Source organism: Odontesthes bonariensis, chromosome 1, assembly GCF_027942865.1.
Source record: "Odontesthes bonariensis isolate fOdoBon6 chromosome 1, fOdoBon6.hap1, whole genome shotgun sequence".
Lineage (NCBI taxonomy): Eukaryota > Metazoa > Chordata > Actinopteri > Atheriniformes > Atherinopsidae > Odontesthes > Odontesthes bonariensis.
In genome coordinates, this window is record NC_134506.1 from 26,115,436 (window position 1) to 26,131,256 (window position 15,821).

Genomic DNA, 15,821 nt, shown 5'->3' on the forward strand with positions numbered 1-15,821 from the left:
ATGTTTTTTTGTAATGGTTGCTGCCAGTAGTGTACTGATGGTCCACAGACAAATGGGAACTACACGTTCTAACTTACCACAGGAAGACAGATTAAAGGATGCCATTTAGCAAGCAGATTCCTTGGTGGGATATAAACTATTGCACGGTCTACTGCAAGTAAAATCTATAACAAATCATTAGATTTGATGTTAATAACAAAGCAAAAACCAGGAGAAAATGTTCCTACTTCTGAAGTAAATTGAATGTAGCGTAATCTCAAGTTAAAACTAGGTAGACACACAGAGGGAGTGGGCTGGATAAAATTGAAATGAAATGTTCTCTGTTCTGTTCTACAGGGCTCGCTGAATGTCACATTTTATTTGATTTATTTTTCCTTGTTGTTTGTTTGTAGGTTGATGGTGACTTTAGACACTGAGATATGCGCTCTCTTAAGCATACATAACTGATTTTTTCCGTTTTAAGTCCCCTTTGTAGCCACACTCACATTGTGAATTAAAATTTGAAACGGCATGTGACAGTACAGAGCCCTTTTAACAATTACTGTCAAACCTATGAGTTCTTGCAGTCAGTACCTGGATCTTTAACTTGAGTGGGGAGAGAAGTGGTTGTTGTACCCCTTCATCTCCACAGGATGTCAGCCCAGAGCCACAAAAGAAATTGGGAGTTACACATTGCTGTTAAGAGTTTCAGGTCCCCTGATTTACATAACAAGTATGTTGCCAAATGAGGTAATATTTAGGTGTTTAATTTTCTACTTTGCATTAAATATAATTATTTAGTGATAAGGATATTTTCCTTATTATTCAACCCCCAAATCAGAAAAAGCTGTCTGTCTGTGTGTGTGTGTGTGTGTGTGTGTGTGTGTGTGTAGCGCTGATGGTAGAATACGTTGCTCTCAAATCTCAGTGTACATTTCATCCTTAATGCCGACTTCACAGAAGTGTAAAGAAAATTTCCCATGAGCACCGATACAATACCATATACCAGCACAGAGTCTGGCTTTTGACTTGCTGCTGAGAACAGTCTGGCTGGTCCTTTTTGTCTTTGGTCCAGACCACACTGTACCCATTCCTCCCCAAGAAGATCTAGAATATGAATTGCTCTGACCACAGCAAACGTTTTCTGTGCGATGGTCCATCTTAGATGCCTCAAAGCCAGTACTAAACAAATGTTTCCCCACGGCAATCTCTTGCCCGTGTGGTTATTTCAGCGGTTGATCAATGACATTTTCTGATTTCGCAGGACCATCTTAGGGAAAGGAGATCAAAGGAGTAAAAGCTTAGGCCTTTACTGACTGAAATACCTCCAGATTTCTTGTTTTGTTTAATGATGTTATGCACTGTAGAGGGAGAAACATCAAAATCCCTTCCCATCTTACTTTACTAGTACTAAATTGCCACTGTAACAACTTTTTGGAACATGTTGCAGGTCTGAAATGCGAAACGTGATGTCGGATAACAAATTTTTAAAAAGTAAGCGTCAAACGGGAAAAAAAAACATGAGAAATATCGTGTTCATACTATCTAAAGGTCTTTTTTTCCCCCCTATACTTTCTCTAGTCTGAATTCTTATCATAGCATTGGTTTATTTTTTTTTAAATGATATGGAGTTGTTTTACGAAAAGGCGCTCGCCCTCACTACTGATACAGGTCCACTTCTGCTCTGAGCCTCTCACTGGTGCCACATGGATCTCCTCAGTAGAAGCAGTTTGTACAGTTCTTCAAAGTTGTTCATGTTTTAGTTTCTCTCATCCACATTCCTCATGTGAGAAGAGAAGATGCAGCTGATTCTCTCTAACATGTTGATCATGTCATCTGTTGTGCAAACTTGTCTTGACCTTTTTTTGCTTCCGGCATCTCTTACAGTCGTCTTTTTTGCAGGTTTTCCAACCCAAAATATCAAAAACTCAATTCTTTGTGAGTTTTACGAAATCAGCACCATCTTTAAATTCTGTATTTCAAATTCCACAAGGTCAATCCGCCTGCCAAGTCTTCTTTTTAGTCATAATGGACTACAGACGGACGTTTCTTTGAGCCAAAATAAAAACAGTTTGTCTCACAGATGTCACTGGCTTGACCCAAGCCCAAATAACGAGGTGCCGATCCGGAGACGATGAGACATTCAAACGGATCAGGACATTCTCTTGGAGCAGCTCATGAACTATTGCAGAAATGTCAGCAATGAACTGGATGCAGCTGGGGGGCCAGTTTCACCATCTGCACTCGTGCACGTTTGAAAAAAGCTTTGAGTTCAACTGAAGGTTGCAGCCAAGCATGCAAAAAAAAAAAAAAAAAAAAAAAAAAAGCCATTTGGCAGATGGGTTTATGGTCAGATGGGATTAAGTTGTTGTCGACTGGCCACAACAACCGATGTGTGCGCTTAGAGGAGCACAGGCGAGGCATTCGACCTGATGATCACTGTAACAACTATCAAGCATGGTGGTGGTAGCTTCATGGTCTGGGGCTGTTTACTGCCAGGGGAGTGACAGGTTGCACCAACTGGATGGAGGAATGCCTCAGAGTTCTTTAAAATAACCTCAACCGTCTTGAAACTTGGGCACGACTTTGTGTACCAGGAGGACAATAACTTCAACCACACGGCGAAGCTGGCTGTGGCGTTATTTGGAACGACTTTCCAAATTCTGCTAAAATAAGAGCGCTCCAAAATCGAAGCAGAACTCTGCTAGAAAGTTACGGATAGTTACCAAAAGCATCTGATCGAGGTGCAAATAAACATTCAACCAAGTATGGTGTGCATTTTTGATTCTATGTGTCATTTTTACCATGTTTAATTTTGTTCTGCCCCACAAAAAGAACACATTAAAGAAAGGACTTAAAGCCCAATACTATGAATAAATGTGAAAATGCCATCTATGTAGCAGACATTCAACAATTTCCTGCTATACGATGCACCAAAACGATTGACCAAGCAATGTAATAACAGTCTGAGTCGGGAGGAGCTGCATCAATAGATTTTTTCTTTTTTTTTTTTTTTTTTAATTCAAAGTGAATCTTAACAATAATACACCATAAAGTCTTATTTTGACACTCACCAAAAGAGTCACCTGGAAAACCCGCTTAATGTGACAAAGTAGAGAAGGCTTGGTCACACCTAAATCACTGAGAACTAGAGAGGAAACACTATCGCAAACTGTAAGAGACATCACATCCATAGAGTTAGTTTTCCCAGTCCTCATACTGTAAATATTGCACAGTGCAATTGCTACATGGCAAACTAGTGTAGCACAAAATTTGAAAATAAAAAAAATAATAATAAAAAAAAGCAAATGAAAAAAATATATAAAAAACAAAAAGCCACAAAAAAAAACTACAGTTATTAAAAACAGTAACAGTTGAGATTCCATAATCAGTCTAATTGATGAGCGATCTAAACAGATGATTCCATAACTTGCAGTGTGAATTAACTCTTGAAATTGACAGAGATGACCAGGAGACTGAAACAGCTCAAGCAAAACAAACCAAACCAAAGAATTACACAGTAGCACATTTAGAATAATACAGACCCTGAATTAAGAGCTCTAGAAGGATAATACCACAGCAGAGGATTATCTTTCGATATCAAAGTCGTGACTTTAATAACCGTATTTTTTTTTTTTTTTACAAATGACTGTTTTATCTGTTAAATGTTACACGAATCCTTTTTAAACAAGTTACCTATAAACAAAGGTGTCAGTCAGGTGGAAAATTATAAACGGTTTAAAGATTGCATCCATTTTTTTTTTTCCTTAACAAGTATGGGAGAGTTAACGCAGGCGCATTGCTGGTGAATACCTTTGAAGGAATCAAAACACAGATTTACATTTCACATGCGGATTTACTGGGCAACTTTTTCAAGCACTATTCTGCCAAATTCATGCCTCGTCATCAAAAGCATTCTTTCCCCGTTGTGGCATTTGAATATGATCGGTATAGCATACGGCCAAGCAAAAAAAAAAAAAAAAAAAGCTCTTAAAAGCATACGGCCGTATCAGCGTCTGTGTCATAATGTGGAGTATTGCACTAGTGACCGACAGAGAAATTAAAATCCTCTCCAAAAAAACGGAGCCGTTTTCATTCCAGAGCACAGACTGAAGGCCGACTATTCTTGGAAGTAAAACATGGCTGCTTGGATGTTAAAAAGCCAGTGTTGACAACTGTGCTCCGATTCGCTCCGCCACAACTTGCACGATAGAAGACACAGTGGAGCGATGTCGCGTGTGTACATGCAAGGTTATGTAAAACATGGAGATTATCTAAGAACACTTGGTGGTACAATGACCGCACAATGTAAAGTATTGCATCCGCTGTCCAGCCAGAGTGACTATCAAAATTCATAGTGTGTCCTATCATTCAAAGTCTACGTGTGTGTGTGTGTGTGTGTGTGTGTGTGTGTGTGTGTGTGTGTGTGTGTGTGTGTGTGTGTGTGTGTGTTCTTGGTGTGTAATTACAGGGAGGCTTTTGGTGGTGGCTGTTCGAAGCAAGAAGTTCCACCAAAAGCTGATCAGGAGTCAAATTCCCTTAAACAACACCGCAATGACGTCCTATTTTCAATACACTCCCCCCACCTTCAGCCGTTACAAAGACCGTCTACACGGTCACGGACTGTTGCTTTGATTTTTCTGCCTTCCACTTCGAATAATGGGGCGAGGAGTCACCGTCATGAATTCTCACTTTTTTCGAAACTCAAGGCACATACGCAGTGCTGCTTACACTGTACTCCATTTCAATAAAGGACACATGACAATGGCCATTTTCTTTGCACTGACAAAACATCATTTCGGTGCGAGACACTCATAAAGGGGAGAGCGATCTGAACACAAGGCAGTTTGGAATATCAAACCTTTAACCGATATCCTGACCATTCATAACGTTGAACAGATAAAAAGGTTGCAATAAATACTTCAAATCCTTTTGACAGCAGAACAAATCGGGTTTTTTGGAACAGAAAAAAAAAATTGGGCTAAATTTATGTTGCGTAGTCCAGTCATCCAAACCCTCCCCCCCAAGCCTCACTACCTGTATAAGTGCTTAGTGGCGAGTGTGTTGTGTGTTGTGTGTGACTGGTGGAAACATTACAGACGCTTTCCAATGGACACAATGAGGATTTGTTTTGTTGTTCTTTTTGTCCTTTTCTTTTTCTCTCTTCTGGCAACTCACAGTGCTCCTGTACCTCACAAAAAAAAAAAAGAGTACTGGTAGTACACGGTATACGTACAATGGAAAAGTTAAATCGATCCTGCAAGCTACAGCTCCAGATGTGTACAAAACATCAATATGAAAAACATACAAAAAAAATTAAGTTACATCGATACATCATTGATATGCAGTGACGAGCCCGAAAGGTTATTAATAAGGATAAAATACTGATGCAAAGAAAACACGCACCCCCCGAGAAACGACAAATGCAACTAATGTTCATCATCAGCAATACAGTAGTTACAGTGACACTCCAAATATGAACGCAAAAACACGAAAAAAATCAAAACCACTTCTATTTCAGATAATTAGTGACCTATACAAAACGCTAGGTTTAAACTCAGGAGAGAAAAAAAATAAAATTGAAATAAAATCAACTAATTTCACAGCTATCGAAGTGGTAATCATCATATATAGCAGCTTATCTATGATACATTCAAGAAAGAAATGACACGACTTGTTAAATTGCCCAATAAGCTAAACGAAGCATCGGCGTGTTTTTGTTTTTTTTCTCCAAATATAACTTTTCTTTTCTTCTTTTTTGTTTGTTTGTTTTTAAAATACTAACCCCACATTCTACGACTACGGTATAAACTGAGGTCAATGCAAATAGAATAGCTACCAAGCTCAAAGAAATGGATTACGGTCTTTGGTGCTGGACAAGCGACTTCATTTGAAAATAAAAGACAAAAAAAAATAAAGAGCACATAACTCGTAAAATGAACAAATATATGCACACATCACTCATACATATTTATAGGTATATATTTATGTATACCTATATATATGTATCCTCCTTGACGGAATGTATAAAACAAGCAGTCGATACCAATAAGCCTTAAGTCTTTAACAAATGGTATAATGTAAAGGGAAAATTTAACTTTGTCACACATGCATAAATGAGAGAATTGCACACAATTAACTCACACCTTATCAAGCATCTTTACTAAATAGTCTAGCTCTATAATATATGTCCATATATGTGTGTGTACATATCAAATACTGCACGGTTTGCTCAGGCTTAGAAGATTCCATACCGCAAATTCATTTGCATTTCTTTTTTTTTTCTTACCTAAATCAAAGCCATGCCTACCACACATCTACACGTCTAAAAACAAAGTGAGAACACCCCCAAATGAAAATACGAGGACAAAAAGAAGAAAAAAAACATGAACGAAAACGTAATCGACGACTATTTAGATTGTATTGCAGTTTCGAACAGTACAAATACTGTTAGTAGTAAGGTTTTCACTAAATAGAAAGTGATTATCAAATATTAAGCAATACTCAGTACTTGCACTTTGTACACTAGTTCGCTCAGGAACTGAGAGAATGAAAAAAAAAAAAGAAAAAGAAAACAACGAACATTTGTAAGGAAACAGCAGGCATTCGCAACAGCAAAGCATGCTGTTCTTCTTAAGAGAACAGAAAAAGTAACTCACTACACACTGAAATATACACCGACTCCAAAAAGTAAGCACCGCTATCCGCGATATATATCCCATCCATGCAGGCTATGCATGGACATATACACATGTGCATATATATATATATATATATATATATATATATATATATATACACACACACATATATACACACACACACTCACACATAGGATGCATCGATGATTGGAATTTCAAGTGCTGCAGTCCAGTACATTAATATTCATGTATATAGTCATATATAAGTAGTAACATTAACAACCTCAAATATGTAAGGCACTATGGCTGGGGACAGTTATACAATGCAGCGAGTCTCGTGACACAAACAATAAGAGCAACGTCTATGCATCTTTCTGTTTACATTTTTGCTCATGCAAGACCACATGCAGCGTGAGGAACGACCCTATTTAAAATCGGATTAATTGACTTGACATTGCGAAACACCAAAAGACACCGAAAAGGTACAAATACTTCAAACGCAGTACAACGTACACCGTGGACAACATGTGCATCTGTCAATCTAGAGCTAGAGACTGGGATGGCTTTACAAATATGGATGTGTCTTGCACATGTAAGAAGGCAATATAGAAAAATAGCTGGGATCAGGGGGGTGCAAAGTCTAACTATTCAACAACACCCCAATTATTTACCTGTCTTGAGGAGTATTCGTAGAAGATCCAATGCAAAGATATATCAAATGTGCAAAACACATTAAGTGTGAGTTTAACTACTCATTCATTCTTTCATTCAATCATTCACACATTATTTCCTTCTCAATTTTTGCCTAATCACCTCCACCATTTGAACTCTTTCTCTTTTCTTTTTCTTTTATTTTTTTTTTTAAAGCTTGAAGTTCAATTTCACCCAAGTCTACATGATTCAAAAAATAGCTTGCTCTCTCTGTGGTTGTGCCATGGTTTTCAGAAATGAAAGCCATGTTGTTTTGTGGTTTAAAGACTTCGACCCCGCTCACTTAGCCCTCGGGTGGTATGAAGGGTACCAGAGCAACCATGCTCAGATGTAAGGGTACTGGTTTATTTTGGTAGGGCTGAGAGGGAAACCGCCGTAAGCGGGTGAAGCAATGTAGGAGTGCGGGGGAAAGAGGGGTTTGAATTGGCCCTGGGGGTGCAAGGTGGGCGAGGGCAGCAGCCGGGGGTTGATGCCCACAGCCACTTGATGCACGAGGCCCGCTGGGTGCGAGATGCTGTAGGTGGGCTGGAGGATGGGACGGGAGGCGCCAGGGGAAGCCAGGAGGTGGGCCACAGGCGCAGCTGTAACCAGAGGGCCAGACGGAGGGTATGACAGTAAGGTGGGCTGGGAGTGCGGGTGGCCTCCAAGATGGGGGTGGGGGCCCGTTGTGTGGTTTGGGCTGCTGTGGGAAAGTGTGAATGTGTGCCCGTGCATGGTTGGAGGGATATAGGCTTGTGGTCGCCGATGGGCAAAGTTGCTGTTCCATTCCTGGTGGTGGGAGGTGAAATGCTGCACCTGAAGGAGAGAAGAACGATATCTTAAAATATCCAATTCACCGTTTTCATAAACACGGCATAAGCCTTTAATCGGCCACTAGATGCTGCTGTCTCTGAGTTTTGAATGTTACATCTTTTAACACTCAGACTGCGTTATCACCTGCTTTTGTATCAATATAACGGTGCATTCCACGCTATGCAAAAAGACGGCAAGAAAACAGTAAAAAAAAAAAAAAAAAAAAAAAAAAAAAGTTAAAAAATTGCACCAAGTGTGAGAAACTGGGCGCTCAGCTGGTAAAACTGTAAGCTACTGTGGTGGATTGAGTTCCATTTCTAAGGTGAGGAGTGATCGTGGCTGCTGCTCAGCCATAAAAAGGAAGAATTTGCTATTCAAATGTGCCCTTTATCACCTAGATTTACCAAATGTAGTCATCACCTTGCTCCCTTTAGTAGTCAGATTATTCAAATTTGCCAGCTTCTCATCAGATTCACTCTTCAAACAAAATAGCTGTAAAGTGCAAAAAAACTCACATGGCAGTGCTACAAAATGAGAAATCCTACAAGTGAAGAAAAAAACAAAAAAAAACTAAAGTGTCTTCTGCCTGGAACTACGCTCAGGCTCTTGCATTACTTGAATACCTCCAAGTTTGGTCTTCGGACAAGATGAGATACACTTTTCTATCAAGATTTTGAGATTTCTTTTAACAAAACTGCAATATTGCAAAGCTCACTGAACCTTCGGTGAATTACTTCCCCCTAAAATTCCCAAATACCGTCCATTATACTTGACGGAAGGGGTCCGACTTTTCTCCGCAGCCAATAAACCCTTAAATTGTTAAAAGACCTTCAATGTTTACCTGCTTTTGTGCATTACTGAAAGTACTCACCTGCCCAAAGCCAATAGGCTGCTGCTGGGGCTGGAATGCAGGGGGGATTTTCTGCGGCCTGTTGAGTAGCGGAGTGGAGTGGTGATGCTGTCGCCCAGGAATGCATCGGCCTTTGGATTGGCACAAAGACTCTAAGATTGAGAGACGAGGGCAGGTTACAAAGGAAACACACAGTGAGGACTTTATGTAAATGTAGCAAACTGGGTGTCTCGCTGTCAATATCAAAAATGGAAATAACAAGCAAGCCAAAACTGAGCTAAAGATTGTGTCCTGCTACAACAGGAGAAATGGAAACATTTGTGGCAGGAGGCTTTGTAGGCTTATCAAAGATTTCAGCTGTGTTGGATCAGTTCCAAACCTTAAAACGCAGTGGTATCTGTCCTTTGATCAAGAGGGCTATAAATAGATATGTTTTGGGGTTCGGGGAGGGGCTTGTAACTAAGCTTTTTCATAAGAGCTTATAGCGGGGTCAGACCATCAGCTATAAATAACGATGGTACCACTAGAATAGAAAGCTGTGCCCTTTTATGTTGGACTTTGGTTGTAAGGGTTTGAAGGTTCGGGAGGGTGATGCTTTTGACATGAAAGGCTATATGAGTCTGTATGGCTTTCTCTGAGGATTAACTCTTCACTTTGCAAAGATTTATAAAAAAAAAAAAAGGTAGCTCTTCAATTAACGCTGTTGCCCAGTGTCCCACTGACCACAGCTGTTATAAAGCCCACCATACATCATGCGTAACCTCACTTTAACACCTGAAAGAAATATTCTTCAAACATTTACTTGTTTGATTAAGCCCGGTCATGACTAATGTTTCTTGGTATGACTATTTCATTCAGGACATTAAACGTTTCATGAAAATTACGCATGTGTTATGCCGCTTTAAGAAGTACACGTCCACACAGATGCTGCGGCTCTCAGAGTCAGTCTGGAACCAGCGTAAGAAGTGTTGAAAGCAAGCAAATATCCACTCCAGAGATCAGAGCAGATACATCAGGGCAGGTTACCCATAATCACCTGTGAGAACCTCTGTGGTCTACTAACACAGCATAATCCCAGGCCATGTGACCTGTGGAGCAGACAGCAGCAGTGGTGACTTGACCTTTGAGCTAACATGACACAATTGTGCACTTGTTAGTCGTCTGAGTCTACTTCAGACATTAGTAACAGTATTAGGAAGGAGAGCTCTTTAGATTAGGAGGGAGTGAATCTTGCTCTCATACCTCACTGGTAATTTCCAGGAGTATAACACAGAAGACACGTGATTAAAATCCAGTATAGTTTAACACTCGGTGCACGTTATTGGATCAACTTCTAAAATCAAACTTAAATACGATATCGTTTAGTCGTCAGGGACATTCTATGTCCAGTTTTACCTGCGTTTCCAACGACACCAGGGTTGTTGTTATTGTTCTGCACCCGCATCGGAGGCACCACGACAGTGCGAACTGTCGGCTTGCTGGGCTCAGTCTCCGGGGCAACGCATGCAACTCGAGGCCCGCAGTTCCGGTTGCTGTCGGCGATGTAGTGCCGCCCTGTGAAGGGACTGCTGCTGTGGCCAGAGGCGTGCGAGGCGGGCGAGCTGTCCACTGTGTCACAACCGCTCTCCTGTTCGTCGTCCGACATGCTGCAAGAGGGAGACCGACCGAGGACAAACTTAAAGATTTCACTTCTGTTGACATTCTAGAAACTGACGTCAAGTGCAGGAGCACAGCAGTCAGTTTCTGCATGTGACAACATTTTTAACACCAAGAATGGAATTTAATACCATTTCCACCATAGAGAGTAGGACAGCAAGTCTGTCAGTATACTAACAGTAATTGACTCCTTTTCAGCTGAAAAAAGCCACAGCAGTTACCGTTTAACACTAGAACTACCACGGAGGGGTCAATTGACCTTTTTACCTAAAAGACCCACAAGAGGGTCTTTTGACCCTTTGGACCCCCTGCGGACACTCCTTTTGTTGTGGAAATGTGGGTTGAGTGCTGTATCTCTGCATCTTCGTTCCTTGGAGAGGAGCTTCTTTCACCACAAAATTCTTGAGGGAAATGAAGCAGTAGTCCACATGCACTGGTATTTATCCATCTAACAATTGCGATAGATAACCAATTGGGATAGATCAGCAAGGTACATTCATTTGAAAATTTTACTAAATGTAAGCTGATTGTGTTAACTGTAGGATACTTGTACATAGCCATTTGCAAGAATGTACTAAATGATTGAGACATGTACAAAAGCATTTGAAATTTGATGAAAGCAATGATAAATGCCATTCTGTTGTGAGGAACTGCAAATTAGTTTTGGGATTTGTCCATGTTTTGAGAATGACATCTCAGTTTCAAGAAATGAGCCAAACCAATGGAGAAAAACTGTAACACACTGTCCGCCAAACTGTGCTATCTGTCTTTGCTGCTGATATCTTCATGCAAGTTGCTATTTACCTGTGGTGATTTTGGAGGCTGACAGCCCTTGGGAAGAAGCTGTCTGTCCCTGTTTGTCTTGGCTGTTACCACTGTAAGGTGTGACCCCTTCACCCCTCACCCCACACACGGCCCCTAACAGCCTCATTACCATAACAAAATGAGTGATTAGTGTATTCGGTAAAAGCCGCCGGGTCAAATGACCCCTCTCTGGTACTTCTAGGTAGGCAGAAAAATCCTGGTAGTTCTAGTGTTAAGAGTTTCTCAGGCTTTTTAAGTCAAACCTACATGAGCTTTGTCTGAATCCACTGCCCACACTTTACCTGTTGGGGTGTTTGCAGGGTGAGGCGCTGGACTGGGCCGAGGCTGAGGAGCTGGTGCTCAGCGTGCTGTCTGGACTGCTGAGAGAGCAGACTCTCTCCATACTGACGGTGCTCTGACACGCCTCGCAATCTGCACTACCCTTACACCTGCGAGCAGGAAGAGAAATAAAACTCAGCATGCGACTTTTCCAGGCATTTTCAAACAATATGAGAAAAAACTAACCCAATGGTCAATACTCACTCTGCCATCGAGTGCCTCTGTGCATTCTCCTCCTCATCACTGCTGATACTGATGACACTAACAGTCGGGCTGGCAAGGTCAGAGATCACCATGTCCTGCCGCTGCTCCTGCGAAACGGAGAGCTCCTCGCAGTCTGGCTCCACTTTGCAGCAGTTCTCCTCGTCATCATGCTCCACCTGCAGTGCTGCTCGCTCCTCTCCCACAGAGTGTCCTTCCTCCGGACATCTGGCTTCCTCCTCCTCCAAGTCTTCCACATTCTTTGCTGTATCGGCCATCTTTGGAGACTGACATGCTAAATTTTGGATGTTTGTGTTTTGGGAGATGTTGCTGCCCCTACACAGATTAAAAAAAAAAAAAAAAAAAAAAAAAAAAAAAAGAGTGACTATCTCATTTGGAGAAGCGTGTGCACATATGTTTCTGTGGCTTAAAGCAAAAGCCCAGGTGCTATACCTGTTCACACAAGGCTTTGCCCTCTTGTTGGCAGCTGGCTGTGGCCACACCACATGTGCAATGCCTATGTTGATTGGCTGGTGGGTGGACATGGTCATTTGGTTGGTTAAGAATGGCTGAGGGTGTGCAATCATGGAGCTGTAATGGTTACCATGGGGACGCACTTTCCTGCAATAAGAAAACCGAACATTGCAAATCAAGCCGAAAGCTTTTAGCACCATTTTCGACAGAACTGTTCCCGTCATATATGAGTCATGAATCATTAACATTCAGGGGAGCAAGCATGCTGTATTAGAGCAGTGCAGCCATTCCTGAAAGCGTACCACCTGTAATAAAACAACAATAAATATAAAACTATGCAGTATATCATCACTATAATACACATAAAAGGAGAAAAATGGTATATCCAGGAGATTTAATCTCCTCAGATAGAAACGTTTCTCACCCCCAGTCACCCAATCTCTGTGAGCCTGTCACAGTGTCAGATGCCAAAGTGGTTGGAGGTGCGGGGACAGATGTGACCTGCTGCCAAGTGGGCACCAAGATCTGCTGTGCACGGCTCGACCAGGCCTGTTGGAGTGCAGACAAGCAAAGCAGCCGCATCAGTGCACTGAATCTTTCTTCCGGCCGATCATCAAAGATCAACTCAGAACTTCACGAATACACATCAGACTCTTTGTGTTCATGTTTTCTTTTGCGATTTGACATTACACTTTCTAATGGATATCATTTCCATCTTTGTTTCCTCCTTACCTGTGTGATGACTCCAGGTCTAATTTGTATGGGCTGGATAGAGGGTGCTTGAGTGACCAGAGGTACAGAAGCCTCCATTCGAACAGAGTAGCCAGCTGGTTTAGCTGCGTTGGTAGGAATACCTGCGACATCAAAGGACAGGTTAGCAAATGAATAGGAGATATTTAGTGTAGTCACAAGAAAGAATAATAGACAAGTGTTATCAAGATGTATTGTGCATGTCCTACCTTGAATGGTTGGGGGACACAGAATGAGTGCCTGCTGAAATGGCTCGTTGCATCCAAACTGGCCACTTCCTGCCTGCAGTGGTATCCCAGGGTGCATTACGGAGGGTGCTGATGGGGCTAACCCCTAAAGAAGAAGGGTAACAGGGTCATGGCCGTACCTTTTCCATTGTACTGAAAATAATCAACAATAGTATAATAGAGCCAGTAGATGGCGACATCTCTGTGAACAGGAGTTTGTTTTTCAGACGAACAGAACCCAGCCTTGTTCTGGCATCAGTGGGTGAATTGTTAACTAGAGGCATAGTGCTTGCTTATCAGTGAAAAGAAACTTGACCAACACACAACACACATCTGGTATACATGTTCAGGGTCCTGAATCAACGCATATTCAAGGCCCATTTGGTTACTTATCAGATGTCAGATAAGTAACCAAATGATATATTTTATCGTTTAAAGGACTCCATTTCTGCTGCTCAGCCTTCATATAATTGGTATCCACTTATATGAACCTTCTTCTGAATAGACCTCCATATGTAACATTGATAACATTCTTAACAACGTTCTTCATCCTCTTCAGCCACGCCATGGTTAAAACGTGGTTTTAAAACTGGATATTTAACAGTTGGTCAAACGATGTCAAACTTTTAGCCCTAACTCTTTACGACAACCCAGAGGGCTAAACAGCTGAAAGCATGTGCCTACTTTGCTACTCATGCTGCTCCCGTGCCTGGGTCTAATCACATTTAATGGATAACGAGAAATAGGGCTATATTATTCTGCTACAGCTCCTGAATGTGGCCAAACCCCCATACACATGATAGTGAACACAAAGCTGCCTTTCAAACGGGTAATATGAAAAACAGTGGCAACATTTTCCTGTAAAGTCTTCTGAACAGGGTTAGCCCTTTTCGGTACTGCTACAGAGATGCAAATGAAAATAAATCCCATCAGTTTCCTTGTGCAATGCATGTGGATAAGTGTGATTTCTCAAAGATTTCATTCTAAAAAGGAATAAGACAGACTCCCAGTCTATCTTTATCTGTTCTGCTGAGCACAGATGTAGTTACCGCTGCCTCGTGTGTCTCTTGCCATATCAAAATATTGGTCCTTTTTTTTTTTTTCCCCTGAGGTTTCTTCCTCAAATAGGTGTCGTTTAAATAGCGTTAAATAATGTTTTGCATTACGAAGATTCCGGAACCAAAAAACAAAAAGGGGGTCAGCTCCTCTTTTTCTCCTCAGCAACAGCAACAACGCTGGTTTGCACCGTTGCCATGACCTCGCAAACATGACGTGATTTTGTTGCCATGACAGCAGTGCGAGGACGCAATAAGATGGGCAGGTCGGCATACAAAAAGGCAATAAAAGCAAGAAAACAGAGTCTTCATGAGAACAAATACACAGAATAGAACATTAGATGCAAAGAACCCGCATCATCTGTGATTACCATTTCACTCCCTTTTTCAGATATTTTTTTCTATCATTTTCAATTGAGAAAAAGGAAAATAAGCGATAAATATGAAACTACGTCTTGAGCTGCTTCTTTTTGTCCTCTCCTTTTTTACCATGGTAATTCCCTCATCTTAGGATAACTGTAGCTTATTTATGAGAAGAAAGAAAAAGAAAAAACATGTGTGGAATGGGCAAAGCCTAGAGCAAACACACCCTGAAGAGGTTACCTGAGCATGGACAGCAGGAATCTTGTTGAAGGGGTGGTTGGCTGAGGCAGTCGCGGTTGTAGTTACAGGTCTCACGAAAGGACATTTGTTTCGATTGGTAGCCTCATACAAACTGGGACGAGTCCAGCAGACATCCATGATGTGGAAACATGACTTCACACTACAGGTGGGAGTGACATGGAGAATTTACGTCATGCGGGCCGATCTAGCGAGAGCATGTCTGAAAGCGCGAGGCGAAGTGAACTCACTGGTTGCTGTGGGGAAAGTCGAGCAGGTGTTGCATGGTCACAAAGGGGTGGATGAGAGCTTCGGCGGGGGCAATCCTCTCTTCTGCGTCAATCAACAACATTTTCTTCAGCAGGCTCACAAACTCCCGACGGTCGGCCTTCTCCGCTAGCAAGTCACTACCTTCCAGATTCATTATCAAGTTCACCTGAAACACAGAGAGCTTATGAAGACTTGCCACAACAGAGGTTAATCGGCAGAAAAACTTAAGAAACTAAAACTTGACATTACAACATGCTCTCCTGGATGATTCAAAGGATTTCATAGGAAACCCAATTCTTATAAATGCCAAACTGTTAAACATAAACGTGAATTCACAAGAATCTCCTTTGACCTGAAAACCAAAAACCCCCCTCAGCCCTAAAGAAGCGCTGATAGTCACTGTGGGAATTTCCACGGGTCTGTTCTGAGTGAGTCAAATCTGAACCTGTACTAAAAAGTTCAAGTTTAGCAT

At 41.5% G+C, this 15,821-nt stretch overlaps 1 protein-coding gene across 3 annotated transcripts in view; it reads right to left on the reverse strand.

Moving 5' to 3' along the window:
* Positions 1-2,961: 2,961 nt before the first annotated feature.
* Positions 2,962-15,821, reverse strand: part of hipk3b (homeodomain interacting protein kinase 3b) — a 41,047-nt gene continuing 28,187 nt past the window's right edge. For 2 of the 3 annotated variants that reach the window (XM_075462216.1, XM_075462224.1), the window contains exons 6-17: positions 15,331-15,515; positions 15,083-15,242; positions 13,407-13,530; positions 13,180-13,301; positions 12,872-12,996; positions 12,427-12,594; positions 11,977-12,309; positions 11,736-11,882; positions 10,369-10,619; positions 10,010-10,061; positions 8,995-9,125; positions 2,962-8,126 (exon numbers count right to left, since the gene is read on the reverse strand). In XM_075462216.1, the coding sequence (XP_075318331.1) occupies positions 7,615-8,126; positions 8,995-9,125; positions 10,010-10,061; positions 10,369-10,619; positions 11,736-11,882; positions 11,977-12,309; positions 12,427-12,594; positions 12,872-12,996; positions 13,180-13,301; positions 13,407-13,530; positions 15,083-15,242; positions 15,331-15,515 (2,310 nt within the window). In that variant the 3' untranslated portion in view covers positions 2,962-7,614. The remainder of the gene's footprint in view (positions 8,127-8,994; positions 9,126-10,009; positions 10,062-10,368; positions 10,620-11,735; positions 11,883-11,976; positions 12,310-12,426; positions 12,595-12,871; positions 12,997-13,179; positions 13,302-13,406; positions 13,531-15,082; positions 15,243-15,330; positions 15,516-15,821) is intronic. The other variant, XM_075462232.1, reaches the window with a different exon arrangement.